Below are 26,848 nucleotides of genomic sequence, written 5' to 3'. Positions count from 1 at the left end.
GCATAAAAACCTTAACGCTTATAATTCTGGCCGGAAGTAGAAAATAAGAAGTGATAGTAAAGATTTAAAATAAAATAAACGTTAGTAAAACTTAAGATACTTACAAACTTCGCATACAAAATTTCAAATCAAATCCTCTTTCTTATTTTTTTGTGTCGTTCGTTATTAATGTTTAAAGAATGTAAACATTATTTTGAAATACTCTGCAGACAATGAGTCTACAGATTTATATGTTTAAATTCTGACTTTTCAGATGCATGTGATATTATTTATAAACAAATGTTAGTGCATTAATGTAATATTATCATATTTCGTATACCTTAATATATCTTAAATTCAGTAAAAACAAATATGTTCTAATCGTGAAAGCACGGATCGTATAAAAGTTAAAATAAACCCCATAGCGCTATACGTATTTAAAAGCAATATACCTTGGGTAAGAGATACAGTGATTAATTTCTGAGATGTTAGATACCCGCCTGACTAAAAAATGTAGTTATGAAATACTCTGTGCGTATGCATCAAACTCTAGTTAAGAAACGTCTTGAAACTTATATATCAAACATGAGGGTGTGAAAAAAGTGTTTAGTCGTTGATTTTGCAATATTTTTTTCAAACGCAAGAAATGCAGTGCAAGTTGTTTTAAATATTTTTTAAATAAGAAGAAAATCAAGTCAAACTAAAAAGAGATTTTAAGATCATCTTTTATTCTAGTAAGTTCTTAATGTTATAGGAATATCGATTGTATTATTATGAAGTTGGGTGCTCAATTATCCTTAATGACAATAGCAAATGGATTTGAAAAAAGCTATTTTACCTGTGCAGAAGACTCAGGGTTATGGAGCTTCGAAAACGTTGCCCAAGAATGCTCAAAGCATACACTCAGCAAAATTTTAAGCTTATTTCTAAGGCCAGAATGGTGTTATTTATTTATTTTTATTTTTATTGTTGTTATATCAAATGTACCTTTCAAATTGAGAAAGTAGAGAAAATGAAATATTATTTTTGATTTCATTGGTATCTTTACTACGAAAGACCCTATTGGCCAGATAATACGATTACAAAGTCCATGACTCACTCAAGTTTCAAATTCAAAAACAAGATTCAGCGTCATTATGTTCTGTTACTCACTATCGCAACTAGCCATAAAACAGCATTTCACAGCGTCATTCAAATTTTATCTCACCTTTTCGTATTCTAAGCGTTTCATAACTGCGGATGCTGTGAAACTTTATCAGTATCTATAATTCTCACGTGCAAGGTGAAAGCATGGAAGGCACTATTTTTAATCATTAAATTTTAAAGATAACCGCAAACATTCAAGCCTACATTAAAAAAGGAACATCGAGGAATTAACAAAAATAAAATACCTAATGCTGTAATTTGGAACTTTATAACATCGAAAAGTTAAAGACTATGAAGAAGATATTTGAACGTGTTTGGCAACTAAACTCTCCATAGCAGCAGTTTAGAAATTAACTATTACAGGTAAGATCTAGTTTAAAAAATCTTTGATTGTTAAACAAACCAATGAGTTTCAAGGAATTTTGTGATAAATGTAAGTTACATAAACAAAAATATCCAATTTTTTACTTTATTAAAGCTGCAGAGTTATAAAAATTCTTCTGAATAAAATGAATTCTTGATAAAAATTTATTAAAAAAAATTTTCGATTTTATGGAATAATTTAATTAGTTTGGTTTTTTATTCATTAAAATAGGTAAATATCTGTAGGATCAATATTATTTAATACTAAGGCATCTAGATTTTTGCCTAATTTAAAACTCTTTAACTGGATCTAAAGATTGTAACTTAAGTTATTTATCCACATACTTGTTTATTTTTTAGATTCAATTAATTTTAAGAAAAATAAAATTAATTGAATCTAAAAATAAAACACACCTAAGTATCAGAAATATTAAAATAGTTTTGAAATGAAAGGAAACTTAGTCTTAAATTCGAAAATTAGTTTTACAGAAAAGATCTATACATTTTGACAAAATCTGACACAGGTTCCTGTCTGTGCCATTTTTCTAGGAATGCACAACAAAAATGAAAGAAATATATAAAAAAGAAAGAAGCAGCATTTATATTAACAGTCACATATGACCTGCTTAGCCATCGGCCCTATAGGCAAACAGCACTTAAATCCCTACCTATAAAACCAAAGAAATTAAAAAGACGTATGAGATAATTTTTTTAAACCTTTTAAAATGAAACGCCTTTGCAGAACTGCCATTAAAATCATTAACGTTTCTAGTTTGATGTATATAGAAAGCTGTAAATATTAATCATCAATGAAAGGAATGCTTTTGAAAAGTTTTAAGAGCATTTAAATTAAAAGAATCGTTAGAAGATCGACAAGGATTAGAGATGAATGATTTATTATTCCAACTTTTCTGAAGCAAAGACTGAATATTATATAATTATCAAAACATTTTTGGAAGCTTTATCAATAATAGAAGAAAACCCTCTTTTAATTTCAATAAAGAAAAAGAAATTGAGAACTTTATTACATTAAATACTAATAAATCGTTTTAAGAAAATTTCTTCTTAACATTATAATATGTTACATATTCAACACTAAGATGAAAGATTTAAATTAAAGTTTCTTTTTAAAAGTTCGAACTTTACGTTAGGAAATATTTAATTAATAAAATTCCCCATCATTAATCATTATTAGCCTTGTAATTTATCCTTTTAATTTAAACTGTAACGTGAAACTTATTTATCAGTCTAACAGCATTCGCTTAACCTTCCTTGGTCCAAAGAATAATCTTCTTCACAATAAACAGAAATCTAAATAAGCTCTAGTAATATATAGATAAGAGGAAAACTAAACTGAACCTCTATTAGACTACTCTTCAGACTAGTTTGCAGTTTAAAATTTAACACGCAATAGCCATCCCTTCTAGAGGGGTTTCAAGAATTCGTACATTTAATGCAAAATTAAAATATTTAACCATAATGCAGCTTTCAAACATTTATTTATAAATGCAGAATTTAAGTATTTCAAATATTTAATATTATACATAATCTAATTTTCACCTAAATAACGTTTCACTTAATCGGGTTGCAAAACCTCAGGTCAAACAGAAGAAAATTTACTTAACAATCTACATGTCGACTGGGCTGACAGTTTCTCCTCTCAGGCAAATAAGCAATACCGAGTGATTGCAATTCTATTCTGTCTAAATTACAAGTTTTCGTGCTACTTTAACTAATTTGCATTGAGGTGAAGGTTCACTAGAGAAATAGAAGATACAAAAAAGAACTAACGTACAATATCGTTTAGCTAAAAATCCTATAGAATTACACTAAAATTATCCGAAAATACTTCTTGGATTAACGGATTAGTTCCCCCCCCCCAAGCCTCCCATTTTATCAAACTTTATCAGTTAATGATTCAAATATTAATTATGTTTCTTAAAAAGTGTTTGTAAACCTCTCTTAATTTTAAATTAATCCTATTTCATTCTTTATTATTATCATTATTATTAATTGGTTTACAGATTTTGTCATAAGACGTATGTATCTTCACTTGTTTCGCGAACATACTGTATCCTGAATAAGAACAGTTAACTTACTGAAGCTCTGTTCCAGATTGTGTGGAACAGACGACACATGTAGGAAGGGTATACGAAACACTTTATTCTCTATTACTTTACAGGTACTCCCGAACTTCCTGATACAGAGACCAACCACTTGTGGTCTGAACGTAAAAATATAAAACTACTAACTAAAACTCTAACTAAAAGCTAACTTTGATTTAGTATACAAATGCCTAGCACTAAGACTGGCCTTTATTTAAAAGGGTACGTATGTAGTACGCCGAGCTGCTGAAATTACAATACGTTTTTAAATATCAAGAGGGCTAAACCTGGCCTTAAAAGCAAACAGCAACCGAGTGAAAAACTCGTATGCCTGCAATGGCAAGTGGCTCGCTTCCTAAATCTCCTTCTCTCTCTCTCTTGGCAAAAAGCCACAACTTAAATACTTGGGCGTTAGCAAGACAATTTGCATAAACAAGTTAAAGCATTTAATTTCGGCCAGAAGTAGAAAATAAGAAGTGATAGTACAGTTTTAAAATAAAAATAAACGTTAGTAAAACTTGGGATCCTTACAATGTGATTGTAATTCTTACTTTCAGTTTTTTTCATCAGTTTAAACGATTTGTTTCCAGAAATTGGTCTTGGAATAAAAGATCCTTGAGTCTGCTTTCGAAATGCATAGAGCTTGTATATAAACTAATGCCAATAATAGAGTCCTGTTCTTTTCGGGATCATCCAAGAACAGACCCTACTTTAAAACTAAGCAGAGATTTCTCGCTATATCTTGGAGAAGTGATACTACAGAAGAAGGTTTGAATAACTTTTTTATTTGAACTAAATTTAACACAAAATTGCACTCGCTCTGCGCTCATAATTTACCACCACTTTTGGCTAAGTAATTCGAACAGATAATAAAAATGTAAAATCACAATAAAGTAAGATGGGCTACACGACTGGCTCCTTATTTATCTAAACCGCTAAATCGGCTGCACACAGCAAAACCGAACGTAGAATATCAATATAATCCAAGAGTGTGGCTAAGAACCAGCTATTCGGGTACAAAATTACTTCAAACACGCGCATAAATTCGGAATTAACTCTTCTACTGCTACTCACGAAATCTTAAAACCGCTGCTTAAGTACCTTTTCCATTCCGTGTAAACAAATCAACATTCCGTGTAAACAAATTCCGTGTAAACAAATCAAGTAACAATTTTAATTACGTGTAAACAAATCCGGTCACTTCGGATTTGTTTACACGTAATTAAAATTTACATTCTGGCAGGAAACTGAAATAAAGAGGAAGGAAAGCTTCACAAACTAAAAAATAATTTATTAGAATAAAATAAGGTCTTTACAATATAAAAATTAGCTAATTAGAAAATATAATTCAGTATGCTAGTTTCAGAGCAAAAATGAGTGAGGAAACTTTCAAAACCTTTAGAAAAAAATTAATATAAATACTTAAATGATTACCTCGTTAACTTTACACGAACTACATTAGCATTAATCGTTCACTACATCAGGAGTAACTTTTTTCAGCAAATGTTGGCAAATTAGCATCAATCGTAATCGGCAAATTAGTATTAATCATTTCAGCAAATTAACATTTATCGTTAACTATATTAGCAGGAACATTTTTCAGAAAATGTTTATGCTTAATAATATTTCAGACAGCAAAACGTTTGGTAGAATAATAATAGATTCTGGTTTAAAATCTAAGAATTCCGTGTACAAACAGAGAGATTATACAACTATCAGCGCTTTTAATTTCTTGGACTAGTTCACCTAGTTAACATTTGAATATTTAAAATCAGTTTGAAAATTAAATTAAATAGTTAAATTAGGCAAAACAAATAACATATTTCGTTAATTTTACAGTTGATACTGGTATACGTCTCTTCCGAAGAAGAAATATATTTTCGTCTACAGAATATATGCAAATTAATATATACATTATATATACATTATATATACAAATTTAATGCATCTAAATTAATTAGTAAATTGGAATGAAAGCAAAGCAATTCCTCTATAACAGAATACTTGCAACCGTGTATAATAGTTATAACATAGTCTCAGAACTAATAGAATTAAAGAAAGAATTCGTAGTAGAAACCAATGCCAATGATTAAAAATTACGGAGTGCCTATGGTTCAAAACCAATGTACACTGACTACAAATAAGTATTTGGACACCTATGCAAATGACGATATCTGCGGTCCTAAGGTACGTCACGGACTCCGCCGGTATATATCGTGTAGGAAACAGCATCAGCTTTAGTCGCATGCAAGATGCCTCGCAGTTCGGAGCTCTCTGATTTCGAGAAAGGTATAATTATCGGGTATCACAAATGTGGCCGATCCTTAAGGGATATATCTAGCGATCTGAAGTACCCAAAATCGACAGTGGCCTATGTGATTAAGAAGTGGAAGGTGAGCGGTGATTGTCGGAATGTGCCCCAAGTTGACAGCCCAACGAAACTGGGAGATAGAGATACCACTAGCTGTCATACAGACTTGTGGAAAGTATGCCCCGGAGGGTCCACGCTGTAATTACCTCTCGTGGAGGCTCTACCAACTATTGATTTTGAATAAAGTTAGTTTTTCTTTTCTATCACAGGTGTCCAAATACTTATTGGTAGTCAGTGTACCTCCTCATCAGAAGCGAGCAGAAATACGAAAATTGCATAAGTAGTAAACTTGATGCTCACTAGACGGAACCACATAGCTCGAGAAAGGTTCATAGTACAACAATCTCGAAAATGAAAATGCAAAAGGGAAGATATACAAAATTATACAAATAAAAAATTAATATCCTTTTATTGAAACTCCAATTCAGAACTTATCAGGGAAAAATGAGTAAAAGCTTCATAATCGTGCGTTTGTTCTATTAGTTCATCTGCATACTTGTTTCTTAGTCAATGGACTGATTTCTTTTTTCATCATCGAATGATTTCAGTTTTAATTTTTAGTTACAAAGTTTTATTTTGAATACATGTGTTGTCCACGTGTTGAGCTTTTCAGACGAATTTACACAAATCTTAAATGACGTTAGAGAATGTAGTAAAGTTTAGAATATTAAATCATTATCACATCATTTATATACTAGTTTTATTTCGTTTAGTTTATTATGTAAAAGCACACTATCCGCCTAGGGGAAAGGATGCCTTTATGGAGGGCTTTCTAAGAGAAACTGGCTAGTATGCACGTTACACAATCGGAAATAAACGAAAACGTCTCTGCAGCTAGCCAGTTCGCCTAGAAACAAACCCAGATCGGAACTACCAGTGTTTAACGATTTTACGGCACTGCCGCTGGCAGGCCCATCATTCATATAAAGTTGTAGACTTTACTTCACTCTAAGATTTTTCAAAATCCTTTTATAACATTCGCCCCATTCTTCTCCTCAATGCAACCATTCTCTTTTAACTGTTAAAAAGAGTTAAAAGAAGAGTTAAAGAGGTGTTTCAACAGGCACCCGGGAGTATTGTTTCAATGAATACCATCCGTAAGGAAGCACATCTGCTTGGTTTTCATGGTCGTGCTGCTGCCCATAAGCCTTTGATCACAAAGTCCAACCGCGCTGCTCGGTTAATGTGGTGCAAAGCACATCGAAATTGGACCGTAGATCAGTGGAAACGAGTTCTTTGGAGTGACGAATCAAGGTTCACCCTTTAGCGTTCGGATGGCAGGGTCTGGGTCTGGCGTCTACCTAGAGAACGTCTCCTGCTAGAATGCATTGTGCAAACAGTCAAGTTCAGCGGAGGTGGAATTATGGTCTGGGGGTGTTTCTCTTGGTATGCCAATATCACCCCTTTTAACAAAACGAGTAGCAAACAGTGCCTGATATATGAAGTTACTAATGGTAAATATCGCAAATTGAGATTTTTCCCATAAGAGAATGATCATAGGCTCGATGAAAGTGAAACCTTTTAGATGGTTCATAATTTTTATCAACTTCTGTGTATTACACGATATTTATTATACCTTCTGCTCGGCAAAAGATGTTCTTTCAAATTCTGCATCATGCTTCATAAGACTGAGTATTTTTTGTCATAATAATCCAACTACTACTTTCACCATATAACCGTCATTGATTATCTATAATAACACAATTAAATATTTAATGCAGCTTAATTGTCTAATATATTAAGCCAAATTTACATACATTTTGGAATAATTTATGCATTTTTTATTTTTCAGAAAGGATGCAGTTCGACAGGATTCAATGTTATTGACAATGATGTGAAACTTCGTGTATGTTTCATACACGAACATACATCCAAATATCCTCCTACATCTCAAATAATGACGGGAACAGGTCCGATTTCCACTATATCTCAACGGGAGAGTATCTCTCAGTGTTCATACCAGGGAACAGTGTATGATCCACCAGTTCCTCTCCACTTCGAAAATCCGAAGCCTTCAGATCCCAAACTATCACTGTTGCAAATTGTTCGGTCCAAGCTTCTGAAGATAGGAGCACAGTTAAAGAAGCGAAAACTTGAATTTGTTGCTTTTCTGTTCACATTCTCTTATGTACTAACAAGAATTTCTTCCACAAGTATGATTTTGGATAAAGTATGCCTCGTACACTTCGAGTATCCCGAGTTCGTTTGCCAAAATTTACAAAATTACTCAGAAATTAAATCTGCAATTGAAGTCGTGGCCACGAACTACCAATTAGGCCACATTCTGATACAAACTGTCCCAGCGAGTTTATTAGCCTGTTTCGTAGGGCCATGGAGCGATCATTATGGTCGTCGATTTCCAGTGCTACTAGCTTTAACAGGAATGATCCTAGATAATTTCGGATCTGTCTTCTGTGCGTATTACTTGAATACTCGAGTTGAATATTATTATATACCTGCCATATTTACTGGAATGTTTGGAGGTGTAGTATCGTTACTGGCTGTAGTTTACAGTTACGCATCGGATACAACTCCTGTTGAAAGAAGAACAATGAAATATGCTTTTATAGAAATTTCCTCAGGTTTTGCGTTACCATTAGGAGCACTGTCTGGAGGATGGATTTACAATTTCTTAGGTTATCCAGCTGTTTTCTTTTTTTCTTCAGGCGGTATGGTCCTTAGTTTCATATGGGTTTCGTTCATGTTAGATGAAACACGTGGCATAGGAAACAAGGATACGTGGAAGATTAAACTAAAGAATTTATTTTCCTGCAAAACATTTAAGGAGAGTTTCATCGCTACTGCAAAAGAAAGACCTCATAAAGGTAGAAAGCAAATAGTGCTACTGATCCTTTCAATGTGTTTTATAATCATCACAACTAATTGTAAGTAATAATGCTTTTTATTATGTTTAGAAAGTACAATTTTAAGTTTTCTTCTGTATTTACTTACATACTTTCTAATCATAGATAAAAAAATTATCATATAGGTCCTCATTGAAAAGCAGGAAAATTAATAATCAAAATATGCCATTCAGTTTTTATAGTTATGAGTTATCTTACTCGTATCACAGTGGATGACTTAAAATACGAAGCAATTCGAACCTGATCGCAATAGTTGTAGCCAAAATATTTAATAACAACTTGTAATTTATTAAATTTTGTCAAAGTTGCGTAAAAAACAATAAAACAAGTCAATAGTTAGAAAAGACTTTATACCATAGATATAGCTTTTACAATCTCTCAGTAAAATCTTCCAATTCTGCCAGTTTATTGGAAGGCGTTTTACAATATCAGCTTGTCCATTTCAGTTGCTGTCCCACAGTGACTACCCTAAAGCACTGAAAACTTCTTCTTTGCTGTTGTAATAGATTCCTTTTTGGAGCATCAGTGTTTCATTTTGGCGAATAGATCATAGTCACACGGATGCACGTAAGTTTAGCATGGTTCAGTGTTTCGATATCTCTCGTCCCCATGCGTCGTAGGAGATTCATGAGAGTGCTCACATTTTGATACCTTGCATTATCATGGAAAATGATGGATTTGCGGGTGAACATATGTCGTCGTTTTATCTTAAATTCTGGACATTGATAATGTAATCCATTATTCTCCGTGACAATGTATAGTCGATATGTGATGTCAGTTCTCCATGACAGTGAGCGACAATCATAATGCTAGATCTGTCATAGATCTTCTGCAATGGTGGGAATAGAGAGGTTGTGGAACAACTGCCTTACTCATTCGATATGACTCTGTGTGAATACCCGCCAAAATAACAAGCAATAATAATAACAAACCACAAGGGATCTATTACGATAATACACACAAGGCTATCTAAACTATAGGACGGTGCAATCATTGTGAACTGTTGAACATCATTGTGAACATGTTGCTGGTATATGACGTCTTTTAGTAGCTTAGGCAGAATGTGAAAAACATGGCAGGTGATTATATTCGTCTGATTTTTTGAGTGGTCCATTGAAAGACATATAAAAGGTATTTTAAGGTAATACAAAATTTTCTTCTAGTTGCATCAAGATAGGCATATAGATAATTATTTCGATAATGTATAAAATTATTACAGGAAAATCGCATAAGCAAAAAGATTTCATTTATTTATTTATCTATTTATTCCTTTATTTATACGTTTTTCTGGTTCTCTTGTACTTGGCATATGTAGATTTCCTTTTATCATTTTATTTTTTTGTACGAGTGTACATTTTGAAAATATATCAGAAATTCAGCTTTCCGTTCATTGTTTCGCACTTTTCTGCTTTTGTTTACTTGATTGTTGTAAACAGCTGTGTTTTATTATGTACACTTTGTATGATATTATGTATCATGTAATTATGTATGAATATTTTGGTATTTTACCTTATTTCGTATTGTTTCACCATTCCTATGTTTGATTTGTCTTAAACCTAACTTTTCCAAATTCCTCTCCTCCCTCTTTCCGCTTGACTTTCAAATATCTGCCCTGTAGTTCCTGTATCTTTTAGGATAATCCACTGGGATTCAGACGACAAAGATATCTTCCTTCTCCATCACTTTTATCTGCAGGCTGCTCTTTGTTTGTCTGTCACGTGGTTTAAACTACTTTCTGTTAAGAAATGCGTAAGGACTGTTTGTTGCAATAATGTAATTAATATTATATATCTAAGCCCTCAAAAATATGCAGCGTTTCAAAGACAATAATTTAAGCCTGTATCTAATTTTTGCGTTCATACATCATTAGAAATTACTATTTTACTATCACAGTGTATTTTCTTTCTCATTTTGCATTTTCGTATCTCTTTTCATTTCTACCCTAAGTGTACCTAGCCATTTTAAAATTTAATGATATTTTCCGCATTTTGGCTTAACTTGATATTAGAGACGGATATAAAGACATGTCAGAGTGGGTTCCATAGTTCTATATAGAATTTACAGAGTACGAACTGAAGCTGTCTAGTGTAAAATATCCGAGCATCTAATCAAAATATTAATAATTGGATGATCAGCAACTTTATTTCAGGGCAAATTCTCTCAGTTACTATTTTTTAATTTTAGGGTATATTTTAAGATTTCTCAAATATCAGATTTTGTTCTTCAAATAACGGATACATTCGCTAATTTTGGATTTTTTCCCGTTTTCAAATAATTTCTCATCCTATTTCTGTGTTAAATTACTTCTATATTGTAATAATTGTATTGTAGTTTCAGCTAGAATTTTAGCAAAAGCGCACTCACAATAATCGCATTTCAAAATGGTGTAAGTGCAAGCATGCTTGATGCGCATTCGGGAAGCGACATATAACGACTCTACTACTTAATAAAGAAAATATGCACTTGTATTATAAAATGCATAAAAACATCTTCACTTAAATGAAAATCTTGACCTAAATTGGCGTGTTGATTATGTGTCTACATTTTGACTAAATTTTAAATGTACATTTCATTTAAAAACTATTAATATAATGTTTAATTATGGACTAATGACTTGAAATTACGTGAGGTAATGCAACGTTTTTCCTAGATATCCACAGCCTCTGAAATGTTTATATAAATCTTCGAACGCGAAACGTTTTGCGAAAACGTAATGTAAAACTACCGCAAAGGTTTCACAACGTTACATTGCTTCTCGCGACTACCTACTGAATTTACTTATTTTTTCTGCAACAAAATTTTGTCTTAGCAGTGCAATGTAAACGATAGAGAAAAATGAAATTAACTGCTGATTACCATAATGGCTGTGGAATTGATGTGTAATAAAAACCATCAAACTGTTAATTTATTGTCTTAGTTTATTTAATTCCTTTTTTTATCAGCCACTGGAGATGTAAATTACCTATATGTGCATCACCAATTCAATTGGAGCAATACGGAATATTCCACGATCACTGCTCTCTATTCTGTGTTTGGAATAGTTCTCTTGTTTACAGTAATACCTCTATTAAAATTCCTCAAAGCTGGAGACGCAACGCTTGGATTACTAGGAAGCATTTCACTTTTGATAAAATATACGGGAGTGGGCTTGGCCTGGAAACCTGTTGTGTACCATGTAGGTAAGTAAAATAGTATATATAATTTTTATGCAACATTTACTTTTATTTACTTACTTATTTGTTTATTTTGAATTTTCGCTTCAAAAATCTGCAAAAATATTTTTTCCAAATTATTTGTAACGTAGCTGTCTTTCCAAACTGAAAACTTATACGGTGTGAACAAATTTTTGGAAGTCTGTCTTTCAAAATCTTGCAACCTAAAGAATGTAATTAAAGGAAAAAAAGTTCCAAGATCGTACATATCAGAAGATTTAAAAACTTTACTACCAACACAAGACACATATAAATGCAGTGAAGCACTGTTTATATTATGCATTTTCCATTTATATAGCTGTTACATTTACATGTATATACATTCTTTTCTGTTTCTAATACATTCGCATTCATGTCAATAGTAAAACATTTGTTTCTGTGACGCACCCATCGTTAATATGCTATTTTTCCCTTTGACTTGTACATGGATCCTTCTTTTGGCAGCGCATATAGTTTGTTTTTTTTTTTTTTTTTTTTTTTTTTTTTTTTTTTTTTTTTTTCGAAACTGATTTCCTTTTTCTAGTAATATTTGGAAAGAAAATGAATGGATTACACTAAATGTCTCGGACTGATCCAAGAATTGAGATTCGTTTGGTGGATGGAAAGAGAGTCTCTGGAGGAATACAATGAAGAAAGAAATGTGAATGACCCGATAGTTTTGCTTAACGGGAAAAACATCCGTACTTTGCCGTTCGATACACACTGTTTGTACTCTTCTTTAATCTTAAGTTTGTGCTAAAATTATCAGGTTCAATGTTCCGCCTTACTTTCTTTGGGAACATGCAGAGACCTGACTCGGAACAGGGAGCTTACTAAAGCTGTGTCCAATAAATGTGGGAAGTAGACAAGATACACAGGAAGGGTATACGAAACCCTTTATTTTTCACTCTTTACAATAATTTCCGTACTTCGGAATACAGAGACCAACTACTTGTGGTCTGAACGTAAGAATATAAAAATATTAACTAAACTCTAACTTAAATTTGGAATAATAAACAAGGGCCTACGTGGAAGATTGGCCGTATATTAACAGGAAGCCGTATGTAGTACAGAGAACTGTTAACACTACAATACGTTTAAAATTATCAAGATGATTAAACCTCTGGACTGGAAGGCAACCAGCAACCGAGTAAAACTGCTAAGGCAAGCGGCCTGCTTCGACTAACTCCTCCTCTCTCTCGCTTGGCAAAAAGCCACAACTTAAGTACTTGGCGTTCGCCAGACATATTTGCATAAATAAGTTAAAGCTTTTAATTCTGGCCGGAAGTAGAAAATAAGAAGTGATAGTAAAGATTTAAAATAAAAATAAACGTTAGTAAAACTTAAGATCCTTACAAAATGTTTAAAAAATGGCCTTCTGATCAAAACACAGAATTAATATTTTAATGATATTTTACAAGAATACAAGATTGATAAACCAAATTTATTGAAATACTAGATATTCCTGTGTCAAAACCATGTAAACAATGATTTCTGGCAGAAGGATTATTAGTATTTTGAGAAAGCATGTGAGGACTATCTGCTTACAAAGGAATGCTTTCGTACAGGGTGTTTTAAGGGAAATTCGCTGACAGTCATGCTTTGCATGCAAAAAGCTAGGAAAACGTTCGACAATTTGGCAGTCTGCCGTCATTTGGAGCACAGAGGTAAACAACCGTTTAATGTTATTTATCACTCGGTCACTGAAAAGATTTTCTGCTATGAAGAGATTACATGCACAAGGAGAAATTTTCCGAGGTTGAAGTTATTTTACTGGAGATTTTCAATCGGTTTTTAAAAATAACAACAGAATAGAATATTTTTAACAATTTAAATGTAGCATGATAAAATTAAATTTTTATAACAGCAACCTTAAAACTGTAAAGCTAAACTATACTATCTCATCTTAAAATAAAATTTCAGGCATATTTCTCATTAAACACTTCAACTATTTCTTGAAAGACACATAAACGGTTCTTTACTCTACTTAACTTACAAAATCGTACTTCGCAACATTAATTTTTTGCCTGCAGTGAAATTTGCATGTTAGTGAATTTTTAGTAATTTCACTTGTCCATACAGCACGTTAAAAATTATATCTGAAGAATTTATGAACGTAAATAATAGGTTTTACATTTAAAATAAGCATGAAATGGTTCTCTAAGCAACAAAAAAGACATTTTTCCTGCTGGAAACAACTGAAGTTATGGAGCGCTTAAACTGTAAAATATTATCTCTCTTGACTCTTTTTCAATTCATGTTTTATATCATTAGCCATGGCATTTTCGATTGGCATTGGCATCTGACAGTGATGCCGTTACTCCTACCATCCGTAGAGAGATAATTGCAGCTGTATTCTTTTGGCGAGTCACATTACTTAACAGTCCCTGCAGATGGCACTGGTGTTAAACACCTCACCTGTGGACTCTAGAGCAAAGAAAGAACATCATATATAGCCATGAATTACGTTACATGTTATGAACGCTTATGAACCTGATGAATGCCAGTTAAACATTATTTACTAAAGCATATTATTCTTACTCTGAAACACGGAAGAGAAGAAGTTGGGCTATTTTTCTTGATTCGGTTTTACTTCACTAGAGTTTGCGCCTCGAACCTTGAATGCTCAAAGCAATGAGAAACACGGAATAATTCTGCGTTATCAACATAGTGGCAATAATTTGGAAAACGTAATAACAGAATGGTTTGAGAAAATAGGAATGAATGAACACCATTAGCTGTCTCAAAGTCCAGATCTCACCCTATCAAACACCTCGGGATCAGTAACAGTGCCGGTTGAGAATCATATCAAACTGTCCAAAAGTTGCCGCGGAATTGTTCTCCGTATAGCAGGAGAAGTGAAATAAAATACACTCAGACATCTGACTATACTTAATGGAAAATCTTCCTCGAAGTATAGTTGTTATGATACTGGCGAATGGATGACTTACGTCACTACAGTTGAGCTAGCATTAATGGCAAAAATGTGTTTATAAGAAGCCCATCAGGATTCTCTTATATGTGTAGTTAAGCTGTATAAGACAACTGAACGCTAATAATTCGTCCCTGCTTTAAATCTTTGAGAATGAGCTGGCGGCATGAAGCTCTCATGGTTTTACTCTATATATAATGTTAATACTAATCAGTGTCCTTTAACTCCCATAATTTATCCTTTTCTTTAAGAAAATAAACTTCGCATGCTTTACATTAATCTCTCTGCTTTGCTGTTAAAAAATGGCTGGTTCATTAATTAAGACAAAGCACATGACAGCTAATATCTGCCCAAAGATAGGACGTCTAGCACTGAAGACTTTTTGTGAGAAGATGGCTCTTATTCACATTACGCAAGGGAAAAAATCCCATATAGCAAATCACTGAGTAAAATTTGTTTGAACTAGCTCTGTTTAGCAGTCTCATTCAGATGGCCAATAATGAACATTATTATAAAGTGAAATGCAAAGTTAATAATATGAAAAAACTTTCTCAGTATGCATAACAGGTAAAACAAAATATTAACAGGTTTGTCATTATTAACAGATAGACTCTCCTCTTTACTTTTCCACCTATAACAGGACAGCCATCCGCTGAATTTAGCTAGCTTTTCGTGCAAAAGCTCCTTTATCGGAGCTATTTTCATAACTGTGCGCTCGTGTAATGTGCCCTACCTCTGCCCTCGGGAGATAAAGCGAATATGCCTAACTATAGATGAGAAAGCTAAAATAAGCGATTTCAACAAATTTTGTTTGAAATTATTATTATTAGGAGAAATGCATGTGAATTTTAACTATTATATTTACTTAACGCATTTTCTTTTCTTTGTTTTTCCTTTTTTTCCAGTTAATGTTATAAAATACATTTAGTCACTTGTAATCAGATAACAGCACATAAAAGTACATCGATAGTAATATGTGATGCAAACTTAATGAAAGTGTCTTATGCTGAAGGTAAAGAAATGTAATTTAAGCACTAAATAAAACAATATACATTTTACTTTGCATTTATTTAAAGTGCTTACTTATTATTACACCTAGCATAGCAATTACTAAAAAAAAGCATGCTTTTATTTGAAACTAAGTTGGACAAATGGCACACCTGGTACTGACAGATCAGCAAGAAATTATGGCGATAACTCAAAGCATAATTTTAAATTTAATACTAAATTTAAGTATCAGATAGCCTAAAGCTACGCAAAGTAAATTAACCGCGAAAGTTGGCTCTTAAGCTTACACCGGCATGAAAGTACTATCGGTAAGAATAAGCAACGAAGACAGAATCTCTTATCTTAGAATAGCAAACTAGTAACATGATTTTCAGCAAGCAGAACACGCTTTGTCTAAGCAGTCTCAAACCCTCCCTTAAATACGCAAACTATATTTGCATTCTGTTAGGAAAACGGAAAGAGAGAAGTGACAGTAAGATTCTTAACATAAAATAGCTGATTAAACAAATTAAAATAAACCTTACAAAGTTAAAAATTGATTCGTGGATATTCGGTGATATATATTCGTGGACATGAAAAAATATGTTTATATTTGTGCTTTTTTAACTAGCTGCCATTCTTTTAGTTTCGCTGTATAAACATTTCCTTCAAGTATCTGAATTTTTTTCCAGCCAGCATCTGCGGATTATTAGGTGGTTGTGCTCCTTTAGCAGTTCGTTCTCGTATATCTAAAGTAGTCTGTAACGAAGATTTAGGTAAAGTATTTAAATATAGATACTCAATTTTCTTCAAGTTTAACCACTGAAGCTTATTAAATAAAATTAATATTATCATTTGCTAAAGAGATTTCTGATACTGTTCAGTTTTCCTGAATGCTCAGAAGCTGAACTACAGTAATACTGCATTGCTCATTTTTGAAAATAATATGTATTTATGTGAAAAAGTTAAAATTAATTGAAATACTAGAAGCCATTTTGATAAACATCAGTTTTATATTTAAGGTAAGATAAATTTAAATGTATAATAATGTATTATCATTCAATGTTAACTCAAGTATCTGAGTATAAATTCCGCAAAGTAGTGCTACCCATAATTTCATGGGAATATTAAAATCCTCTCTGCTGAGAAGTTCTGTTTACGATCTTTCTGAATTAGATTGCTATGTCGAATTCATGCTAATAAATAAAGAAGCCTGTCCGACATATTTTTAATATCAACTTTTTTATGCTGTTATTTTATTGTACTTGAATATGGGTGAAGTAAAAGACTAACGCATGGGCTTAGGAAATTCACAAAAGGGTTCAAAAAGTTTTAACGTTTTGCAAATGCTTTAACAATAACAAAAATGGTTAAATGCCAGTTGAAAATAATGACCATTTTTTATGTTCCGCGTCTTGCACAGGCTTAGAGACCGTTGCATAAATTTCTGAGATCGTGGAAAATTCGTGATATCAGCGAGATTGTCAAATAGCTTTGTGGTAGATGCCATTTAATTTTATCAGATGACGTGTAAACTTACCGTTAAGTTTGTACCATGAACGCATTCCTCTCTCCTATTATGTAACACGTTTTGTTATACTTTTTTCGCCCATTTTCGGTAGTTGTCTACAGCTAACTCTTCCGACTTCTTTCTCACCCTTTAAATAAAAATGAAGCTGAAACGAAATAGATTTAACGACGTAAGTCCAGGAAGAATCTCAAGCATTACTGAAAGCAGTACAAAATGACAACTTTTTTAAATGTTTCTAATCGTGGAAATAATGCTGGGATTGTCTTCCCATTGCAATGAAGAACTAGTCAAAAACCATAGAGAAGAATAAGATATGATATAACTTAAATAAATATTTCCAAGGGATTTCGCGAAATTTTGGATAAACCTTTGTATACTATAAATAGATTTTGTATTAATAACTACACAAATTCAATTTTAGCATGGTCAAATACTATCGAGTCAAATCGATATCGAGTTTTCGGGTCAATAAATGTCAGAAAATAGTTCATAATAAGTTCAGATGTTTAGATAAAAATTAAGAGATGGAAAATATTTACAAGGTAATAACTTTTTTGTAAAGTTATGTAAATGTTCATATGTAATAGAATACCAAATTCGTTGCTGTTACTATAATCGTAAAAACACTGAAGAAGTTTGTTATGAAAACATAATTCTAGCTAAGTAAAATTTTTACTTTTAAATTAGATATAAAAAAAGGAGTCTGAAGGACTTCAGATTTTAACCAATTGCCCAAAAGACCTCTTTTAAAGTTTAATATGATTCATCAGTAGAAATTATTGATAGAAATGGCCCAGGTAGAATAGAGAAACATTTTAGACGACATTAGATGAATTTAGATTTAGACTACTAGCAAGAGAGTTATTTTCCATAAATTTAAATATATATATATAATATATATATATATATATATATATATATATATAATTCTTTAAAACCATTTAATGTTTTTAATTATATATACCATAAATTAAATGCATTTTTATTTAGTACATCAATCAGGTTAAATGTAAAAAACGTAGTGTTTTTAAGAACTGCATGTATAGCTTAGTTGAAAGTTAATTAAATAACTTACATTTTTCCGAATGTACCAAACCAGAATGAAAAAAAAAATTGGTATGTCATTTCACAAAATGTCCGATCTTGCGTCAGAATACCTATGTTAGAACAATGCTATACGTAAATAAATCTAATATGTCGCGCTTTCGAGACATAAAAATGCAAGTTAAATTTTGTCAATCGGTCAGTCAGCCTTCAAAGTTTATCTGAACATATAATAAACCTGCAAATTTTTAAATTAGTAAACAATTTCATACTACTTATAATAACGATTCCGTTTCTTGAATTACTCATATTTTATTGCACTATTCTATATCAAAACATTTAATATTTCCTATAATAATACTCAAAAACACTATTTTCTCTATACTAATTTTTCAAAATTATTTCATTCACTTAAAAATTCTTATCAATAATTCAGAATTTTCAATATAAATTCAAAAATATCATTATTTATCTTAATATCCTTCCCTAAAAATAGTTTAAATACCTTAAAATTCGTTACTTCAGTTTATCACACATAATTATAAAATGTTAAATCTTTGAGAAGAATAACTTCATACTTTTACAAAACAACATGATTAAATTACAGAAATTTTAAGAGAAATTTAAATGCAAAATTTGGAGTTCGAAACATATTTAATAATTTTATCTCATCGGAAAGTAACCCTAAGTTCACACGAAGATAACGATTTTGAGTTTTTGGCTGACGAAATGCTAAAGCGGAAGTGCAAATAATAATTTGCTGTAGCACAATACCCCTTGAAGCAAAGCACAGATCCACGACTTTGAACCAACTGTAATGCTGAATCTCTTACACATTAAGTTACTAATGACTTTTTTTTCTTTCTGAATATTGTTGAGATGGTCGAAATACTAAATGCAATACTCCTTTTCATGAGACGTTCGAATTATTGGATTTTGAACTTGCAGATGAACGAACAAACTTACTTGACTTAACTGAGGAAACCCAACTGAGGAATAAAAGTTCCATTGAGGTCAGTAGCATGTGATCCAATCCTGATCGACTACAAATGTAACTACAGCAAATTTTGGAAGTCACTGTCAAGATAGTTTAATGTGATGCGCCCTGCGGCACCAAGTTATTCAGACAAGATAGCTTACCTAAAAACTCATATAGCTATTTTGAAACTCACCAATTATAGGGCTTTTGAAACTTATTTTACTTACGACATTTATTTTATGAAATATTATTTGCTCTAAAATACTACTAAGATATTCAAGTGAAATGGGTTTTAAATTTTTAATGCAATAACGAGCTCCTTGAACACTGAAGACAAATGTAATATCTTATACAGCGTCTTTTGGCAAGAATATCATATATCATAGATTCTTCTCATAAACTCATTCTATAACTTCTCGTAAATTGAAAGTAGTAAACATTTAAAATATTTTTCTATCGAGATGTTTAATAAAAGAGAAATATAGTTTTTCTTTTTTAATCTGAAAGTTTGCAGATATTATATTACGCCCAATGGGCGTTTTTTCCGTTTACAGACACGTGCATGTTTCAAGAGCATTTCGGTTAACGCAACATTGGACTAAAGATATTTAAAAACTGAACATCTTTAGAAATTCCAGCAGAGAGTTTCGCCGCTGGAGTTGAAAATGTTTTATTCTTTACAGTGCTGCTGCTGCTCGCTCTGAAATTGTTGAGTTTTTAATCAAAATTCCGTTTAAAGGTTTACAAAATATGAACTAATAAAACAAATTCCAATTTTGGGCATCCAGGTGCCCATGTTCGGACGGAGGACTATGTTATGCAAAATTTGATGATTCTATAGGTATCGCTGCATTTTCACAATACGAGGAACATACGTACATTCATGTAGATTCTTCATTATTTAGTTTCTTTAAATACAGTACAGGACGATAATATTTTATGGCAAGAATTTGAAAAGTGATTGGAAGCAAAATGCTGTTTCGAGACTAATAAGCCTTCTGGGATAACTCTCATTTGGGTTTAAAAAATAAATAAAATTTCAAGTGTACAGATGTCAATATTTTGTAGAATAAAAAGTCTCAAAGATTCAGAAGTGTAAACAGTTTTTGAAATACAATTATTTGTTAAACTCTAGAAATTATTTTAAAACATACATATGGAAACCAAAATCGCGTTTTCGACAAAACAAGTTTGCAGTATTGGCTGAAATTGAACTATGATTTTAATTTAACAATATTTACATATTCCTATCATTATAAAGATTACATTTTTTCTTTGATATGACATAAAACACTCAAAACAACACATAAAATGCATTTTGACGAAAAGAGTAGAAATTTAAGTGTGCAGTTTTGATGTAACGTCGGGTATATTTTAAAACACAAATAATTTTTTTACACCATAATAAGCAGCAAATGTTTTCCGTACAAGTTTTACAAAGAAGTATACTTTTATATAGTATTAATCAGAAGAATTGTTCGTGATAAAACTTATTACTTACAAATATAAGTAACTTTAACAAGAAATTAATCCATTTTATATTTGCAGGGAAAGTATTCTCGTTTGTGGCAACAACTGAATCATTGCTTCCTATTTTGGCAACAGTTTTCGTTTCGCAGATGTTTAATGCTTTCATCACTACTTTTCCTGGAATGCCATATATAATGCTAGCCATTTTTCTGATCGTTCCATTATCAGTTTTTATGTAAGTATCAAAGCCATCAATCTGAAATTCAGCTATTTTACGAATTAGTAAATAAATAAGTACAAATAAAACCATGGCAAATTTTAAACAAAATTAAGTGTGTTCTAAGTTAAAAGTAACAGAAGTAAAATAACAGGTACAAAAGTAACAGAATACAGTATGCATTTTAGCGGTAAAGAATGTAATTTAAAATTTCCTTTCCGTAAGAGAAAATTTCAAGTTCTTAAATTTAAATTAATTGAAAAAGACCATTGTAATTTTACATTATTTCCACTTTTAAATAAATTGCCTGAATTCATCTACAAAATTTCATTTTAACGAATAAATAAATAAATAAAACTGAGACAGTTTCAACAGGCCAATGCGCTACCGCAAGTTGCATTCAACGTTCAATAATTCTGCATTGCTCGCCAAGTCACACGTCTGCTTTGGCTTGCACGTGCTCCCAGTAAGCCGCATATCGAAATAGTCTAGCCGATGACTTAACAAACTAATAGTTTGAGTATATTACTCGGGGCTACAAAGAAAATTTGGCAGCATGTGGAAATAGGATTGGACTGACTCCCAAGCACATATCTAAAGCCTGTTTCTTTCTGTACAGACGTCTGTCACATCAATTATTTCCAGCCACTTAGTTTTATGTGCTTCACCAGATGGAACGAGACTGTAAAATTTTAATCAGCTCATCCTTGTGGCCCACCAAAGGCCGAGCGGTGAAGTCGTTGAACACTGGTAGTTCGGTCCGAGGTTCGAATCCCACGAACGGGTTGGCTGCATGGCCGTTTTCATGGTGCTTCCGAAAACTTTGTAAATGGGACTGCTATAACACGTATCCCTTTTTTACTTTCAATCGGCTGCACCAAACTTATATGCAGAACTCCAAAAGTTAAGGAACAGCATGTTTTCTGTGTCTAATTTGAGAATGAAGCAACAAAGAAACAAGAAATTTACATGACATGTTCACTAAGCAGTTGTTTAATTAATGCGACATAGAATGCTTCTAAAGTTCAACACAAACATGAATTACACCAAAAAATTGCCATGGCAGAAAAATCCAATCTTGGAGAAACAGTACATCACAGCTTTTTGAGGAATCATGCGGTGGTAACATTACAAAAATGGGTTCTAATAAGGAATGTGTCCACCCCATTGGCATCAGCGACGTTCCATGCTGTCAATTAAGTTGTTGGTAAGCGAAATAGGAAGCAAAGACCAGACACGGAGTAATCCTTGTTCAAGCTCATCCAAAGACCTTGGAGGAGGACTTAAAGCAGCAACCTGTCCCCCAAGGTAGTCCCAAAGTTGCTGTATTTGATTCAGGTCTGGGGATTGAGATTGGCCAGTCCATGCGCTGCATAAAGTGACCCTCAATACATTCTTCAGCAACCCGAGCTCGGGGCGGTCGCGCATTGTCGTCCATCAAAAGAAATCCAGGACCAATAGCAACGGCATATGGACGGACATATATTAGTCAATGATCTCGTCTCAATATCTCACACCGGTCAAAGTTCCTCTATGGAACACATGCAGCTCAGTGTGACCATTGAGAGAGATCCCAGCCCAAACCATTATTCCACCACCTTTGTAACTGTATCTTTCCACAATGTGGGATTGGATGTATCTGGTGCGCTGTTCTCTTCAGAGCAGCTGACGACCTGAATCACTTTCCAGTGTGAAACTGGACTCGTCTGTGAAGAGAACAGACGCCTATTGTTGACTGGTCCAGGAGAAGTGTTCTCTTGCCCAACATAAACGGGCACCTCTGTGTCCTCGGGTTAAGCGTACACAAACAACTCGTCGCCTTGCATACATTGTTGCAGGTGTTTGCTCACTCTGGTAGTTGAGATTCCTGTTCCTGTTGCCACTAAATGATGTGCCATGAGCTGAGGCACAGTAATGTTATTCCTCCTTCGGGTCGAAAGGGCTAAATAACGGTCTTCTTCAGATGTTGTAACTCTATGTCTGCCCGAAACATGTCTTCTAAACACAGAATCCTCGAATTCAAACTGATTCCATAGTTAGTGGACCACACTACGAGAGAGATTGAGACGTCTAGCAGCATCAGCTTGTGCCACTCCCATTTCTATCCATCCGATCGCTCGCCACCTCAACTAATCGGGCAAACGACTTCTACTGGACATTGATAGACTCTCCTGGATATTGTCCACGAACAAAAATTACAATTTTTGCATTTTTTCTAAATATAATTGTTTATTGCTATAAAATAAAAGTGGCGGCTATTGTTTTTGCATATATTTTCTCAAACTTTGTTACTGAACTCGTTCGTTAGTCGTGCACATGATCTGTGAATTTAAACGCTGCTGACATTTTTGCAATAGTGAACTTTGAAAAATATGCTGTTCATTAACTTTTGGAGGGCAGTGTTTATTATACATATATATTCCCACACTGTTACCCGGTTGGGTAAGCTCAGTATTTTTATTCTTATATATTAATAAATTGTGCATTTTTTATTTTAAAAGTCTGAATTATTTGCTTTGGTATAAAGGTCGTTCAATATGTGTTCTTATGTCCCAGTTAAGGTTTTTATCCTTTTGTTAATCTGTATGCAATAGTTGTAGAATTATCAACAGAAAGTTTAAGTGACGCGAAGCCTAACGAGGCCGTTATTTGTTTACTTTTGAAACTTAGTAGAACAATGAATAAAGTCAGTTGGGGTACTGACTTCAGTGTCTTTGTGTAGAATAAAAAGTTTTCAATTTTGTGCACCGAAAACTTGATTTTCTTACCCATTGGCGGAATTGCTTGTTTCGGCATAGAAACTTTAATTTCAATTGCAAAAATTGTTTTAAAACTATTTTTAATTGTATTTGTTTTTTTAGGTTTTTCTGAATTTTTCAATTTTTTATGAATATATTTTGAGTTTCCATGTTTTTTTGCCTTGCTACGAAATGAGAATTGAAGTGATTGAATAAGAAATATATCTCTGATGAAATTCGAGAAAATAAGTTTAATGAAGTGCAGCAAAAATGTGTACAATTTAATAGGCCGTACAAGGAATACATGTGGCTTCCGCATCAGATACTTTATATTTTATGTCCTGTAAAGTAATAATCTTTATCTTAATGGTAAACAATCTTCTCTTCTTACCTCAAATACAACGAGTAAATAAAGATTTATTTTTGAAACTAATAATTTTAGCAATAAAGTTCGTACAATATTGTATATTTAGATTTGCTAAAATATTATCGGATGAAACAAAATGAGAATACTGTATTTATTGTTGTATTTTCCCCCTTCTTTTTATTAACTTTTTTAAGTCGTAAGAGAAGTCATAAATCATTACTGGAGTAAAATCAAGAGGGAAAACATCATCCAAATAATTTAATTTCCAAAGAACGTGGTTACTGCCTTTATTATTAGAATAAAACAACTGAAAAGTATTCATGGATACCGGTAGCTAAGACAATATTATTTATTGCAAAAGAACCTATATTCCAATAAGAATACATACGAAAATTAACATTACAGTATCTAATAAGATATCTTAATTTCTGCGTCCTTAAATCTCGCCCGCTGTTATTCTTGTCACAGCTACTACTTAGGCCTCAAATAGTTTAGTACTGCTGGAACTCTGACGCCTGCTGCAATTTAGAAGTCATAGCTATCATCACAGTTATCTTAATCGCCAGTCTTCCCTTGAGTAATGATTTTTAGACCTGTCAAAATATTAGATATACCTGTTTTCTTGAAGTTTTTTCCTATAAATGCTTCATCAATCAGAACCCATGCATCCAAAATCCACAAGCAAATCAGTTAATAAGAAGAAACCAACTACTACGTGGACAAATTTATTTCAAAATTTAGAGAAGCTTGCTTTCTGATCGTGCTAAGGAAGAGGAAAATTCCATGCATATTTAAAAAATTTGAAAACCTTGCACTAGAAAAGCGGTAATTACGCAAGTAGAAGTTATATTGCTTAAGCATTTTTAAGGAACATTGTTTTGGTAACTATATTTATGCATATTTATACTTCTATTTGTAATAAATATAGTGAAATGCCTTTTTTCCCATTTTTCCCTACAGATGGATCTCCTGCATTCCAAAAGTGTGTTATGAGGATTACTGCCGAACAGAAGCAACGACAGAAGATACTTACAATGCCATACCTGCATACTCATATGAAATGTTAAATCCTTTTGTATTATTTTTTGTAAATAAGTTGTGTCTGTAAATAAGGAAAACATAAATATAAAACTAATATGGCTATGACAAACTTTAATCCTTTAAAGTTTAAACATTTTAATTTACTTATTTCAAATTTAATTGCTTACTTTTCTTTATTAGTTAACATGAACATAAATTTAAAACAGAATCAAAAGTTCATAATCATTGATTTTCATAAAAATAGTTTCCTAATTACATTCTGAATACAGAGTCTAAAGAAATTTCTGTAAACCGATTACAGAACGGTTTAGTATACGATTATTTGTTTGGAATAGAACTCGAGTTCGATGAGTTAGGACTGGGCGCTCTGCACTTGTTTACCGCTTTCGAGACAATGCTACAACTGTCTATGCGTCATTAAGTCTTTTGCTACTGTTCAGTAAACAACCCGCCTTATAATTCTGAATTTTCAAGTAATCTTGTGTTTTTCGCGTAAATATTTTGTAAATTTGTTAAGAATGAGTTTTAGGAAAGTAAATGAGAAGAGTGAAGCAACGAAGAAAATTGTTAGAATCATCATGGAGTTGAAAAAAGAGGATGTTGAAAACTTTGAAGATGGCATGTATGCTGAATACGATGAAATGTAGAAAATAAAGACAGTATTGAACTATTTAACGTTGCGAAGGACACAAAATTTAGAGAGTACAGAAAAATTGCTTTTCATCTGGATTGCAGAAAACGTTTATGTACTATTATATGCAGTGCTTCATTTATGTATAGCATAGATTTCATCTCCTATATATATTTTAGTATTAAACAATAACTATAATAATAATAGGATTTTTTTAAAGATCGGACTAGTTATTTTCCCCTTTTTTTATTAGAAAAGTTCGTCTTGGTATCTGGTGCGTTTGGTATCTAAAACGAATTAATAACGCAAACTGAAATACCACTGTTATTGTAATTCATAAAACATAATTTTATTTTTAAATTCAATTCTTTTAATTTAAAACCAAGGAAGAAGCTTGCTTTAGAAAACTGGCGCATTGCTATAAAAACACTGTCAAAGATGTTGATTCTATTCATGTTTGCTCGACATAAATGTAATCTTTCGAAAATATCAGCTAGGTACACTGCGAGAAAAAAAAAAAAAAAACTGAGAGTTCAAAAGGACGCTTTTTTAACCTTTTGTGTGTTAACTTTATTTATTAAATATCAAGTTCTTTGCATTTGAACCATAAAATTAAGTAATTTTGCGACAATAGCAATTTCGTTATTTTGCGACAATAGCAATGTCGCGAAATAATTTTAAAATGAACATATCTTTAGAATTTCCGATACACAGTTCCGCGCGCTGAAGATAAAAAGATTTTTTCCCCCCGTAGATTGTTGCCATCGCTCGCTTTTTAAATCGTTGAGTTTGTTAATCAAAAATTCGTTAAAGTTTTACAAAATGCAAAATCGATAATAAAGCAAATTCCAAATTTCAAGTTTGGTCTTCCACATGCCTACATTCGTAGGAG

General features: G+C 32.4%; 2 protein-coding genes across 2 annotated transcripts in view; one reads left to right on the top strand and one right to left on the bottom strand.

The window, feature by feature from the left end:
* Positions 1–17,610, bottom strand: part of LOC118205508 (proton-coupled folate transporter-like) — a 98,645-nt gene extending 81,035 nt beyond the window's left edge. Inside the window, exon 1 of the mRNA XM_085815175.1 lies at positions 17,479–17,610. The gene's annotated coding sequence lies outside the window, so the exon portion shown is untranslated. The remainder of the gene's footprint in view (positions 1–17,478) is intronic.
* LOC118198237 (proton-coupled folate transporter-like) lies at positions 1,139–25,425 on the top strand. The gene is made up of 6 exons (XM_035369861.2): positions 1,139–1,488; positions 7,757–8,849; positions 11,771–12,007; positions 16,631–16,714; positions 21,041–21,197; positions 25,245–25,425. The coding sequence occupies exons 2-6, from the start codon at positions 7,862–7,864 to the stop codon at positions 25,390–25,392; spliced, it is 1,614 nt and encodes a 537-aa protein (XP_035225752.1). The 5' UTR covers positions 1,139–1,488; positions 7,757–7,861; the 3' UTR covers positions 25,393–25,425.
* The last annotated feature ends 1,423 nt before the right edge of the window (positions 25,426–26,848 follow it).

Source organism: Stegodyphus dumicola, chromosome 4 (genome assembly GCF_044657685.1).
Source record: "Stegodyphus dumicola isolate Sdum_Otavi_A_Nest chromosome 4, ASM4465768v1".
NCBI classification, from domain to species: domain Eukaryota; kingdom Metazoa; phylum Arthropoda; class Arachnida; order Araneae; family Eresidae; genus Stegodyphus; species Stegodyphus dumicola.
The sequence above is the reverse complement of the archived record's forward strand: the minus strand, read 5'-3'. Positions and strand labels throughout refer to the sequence as shown.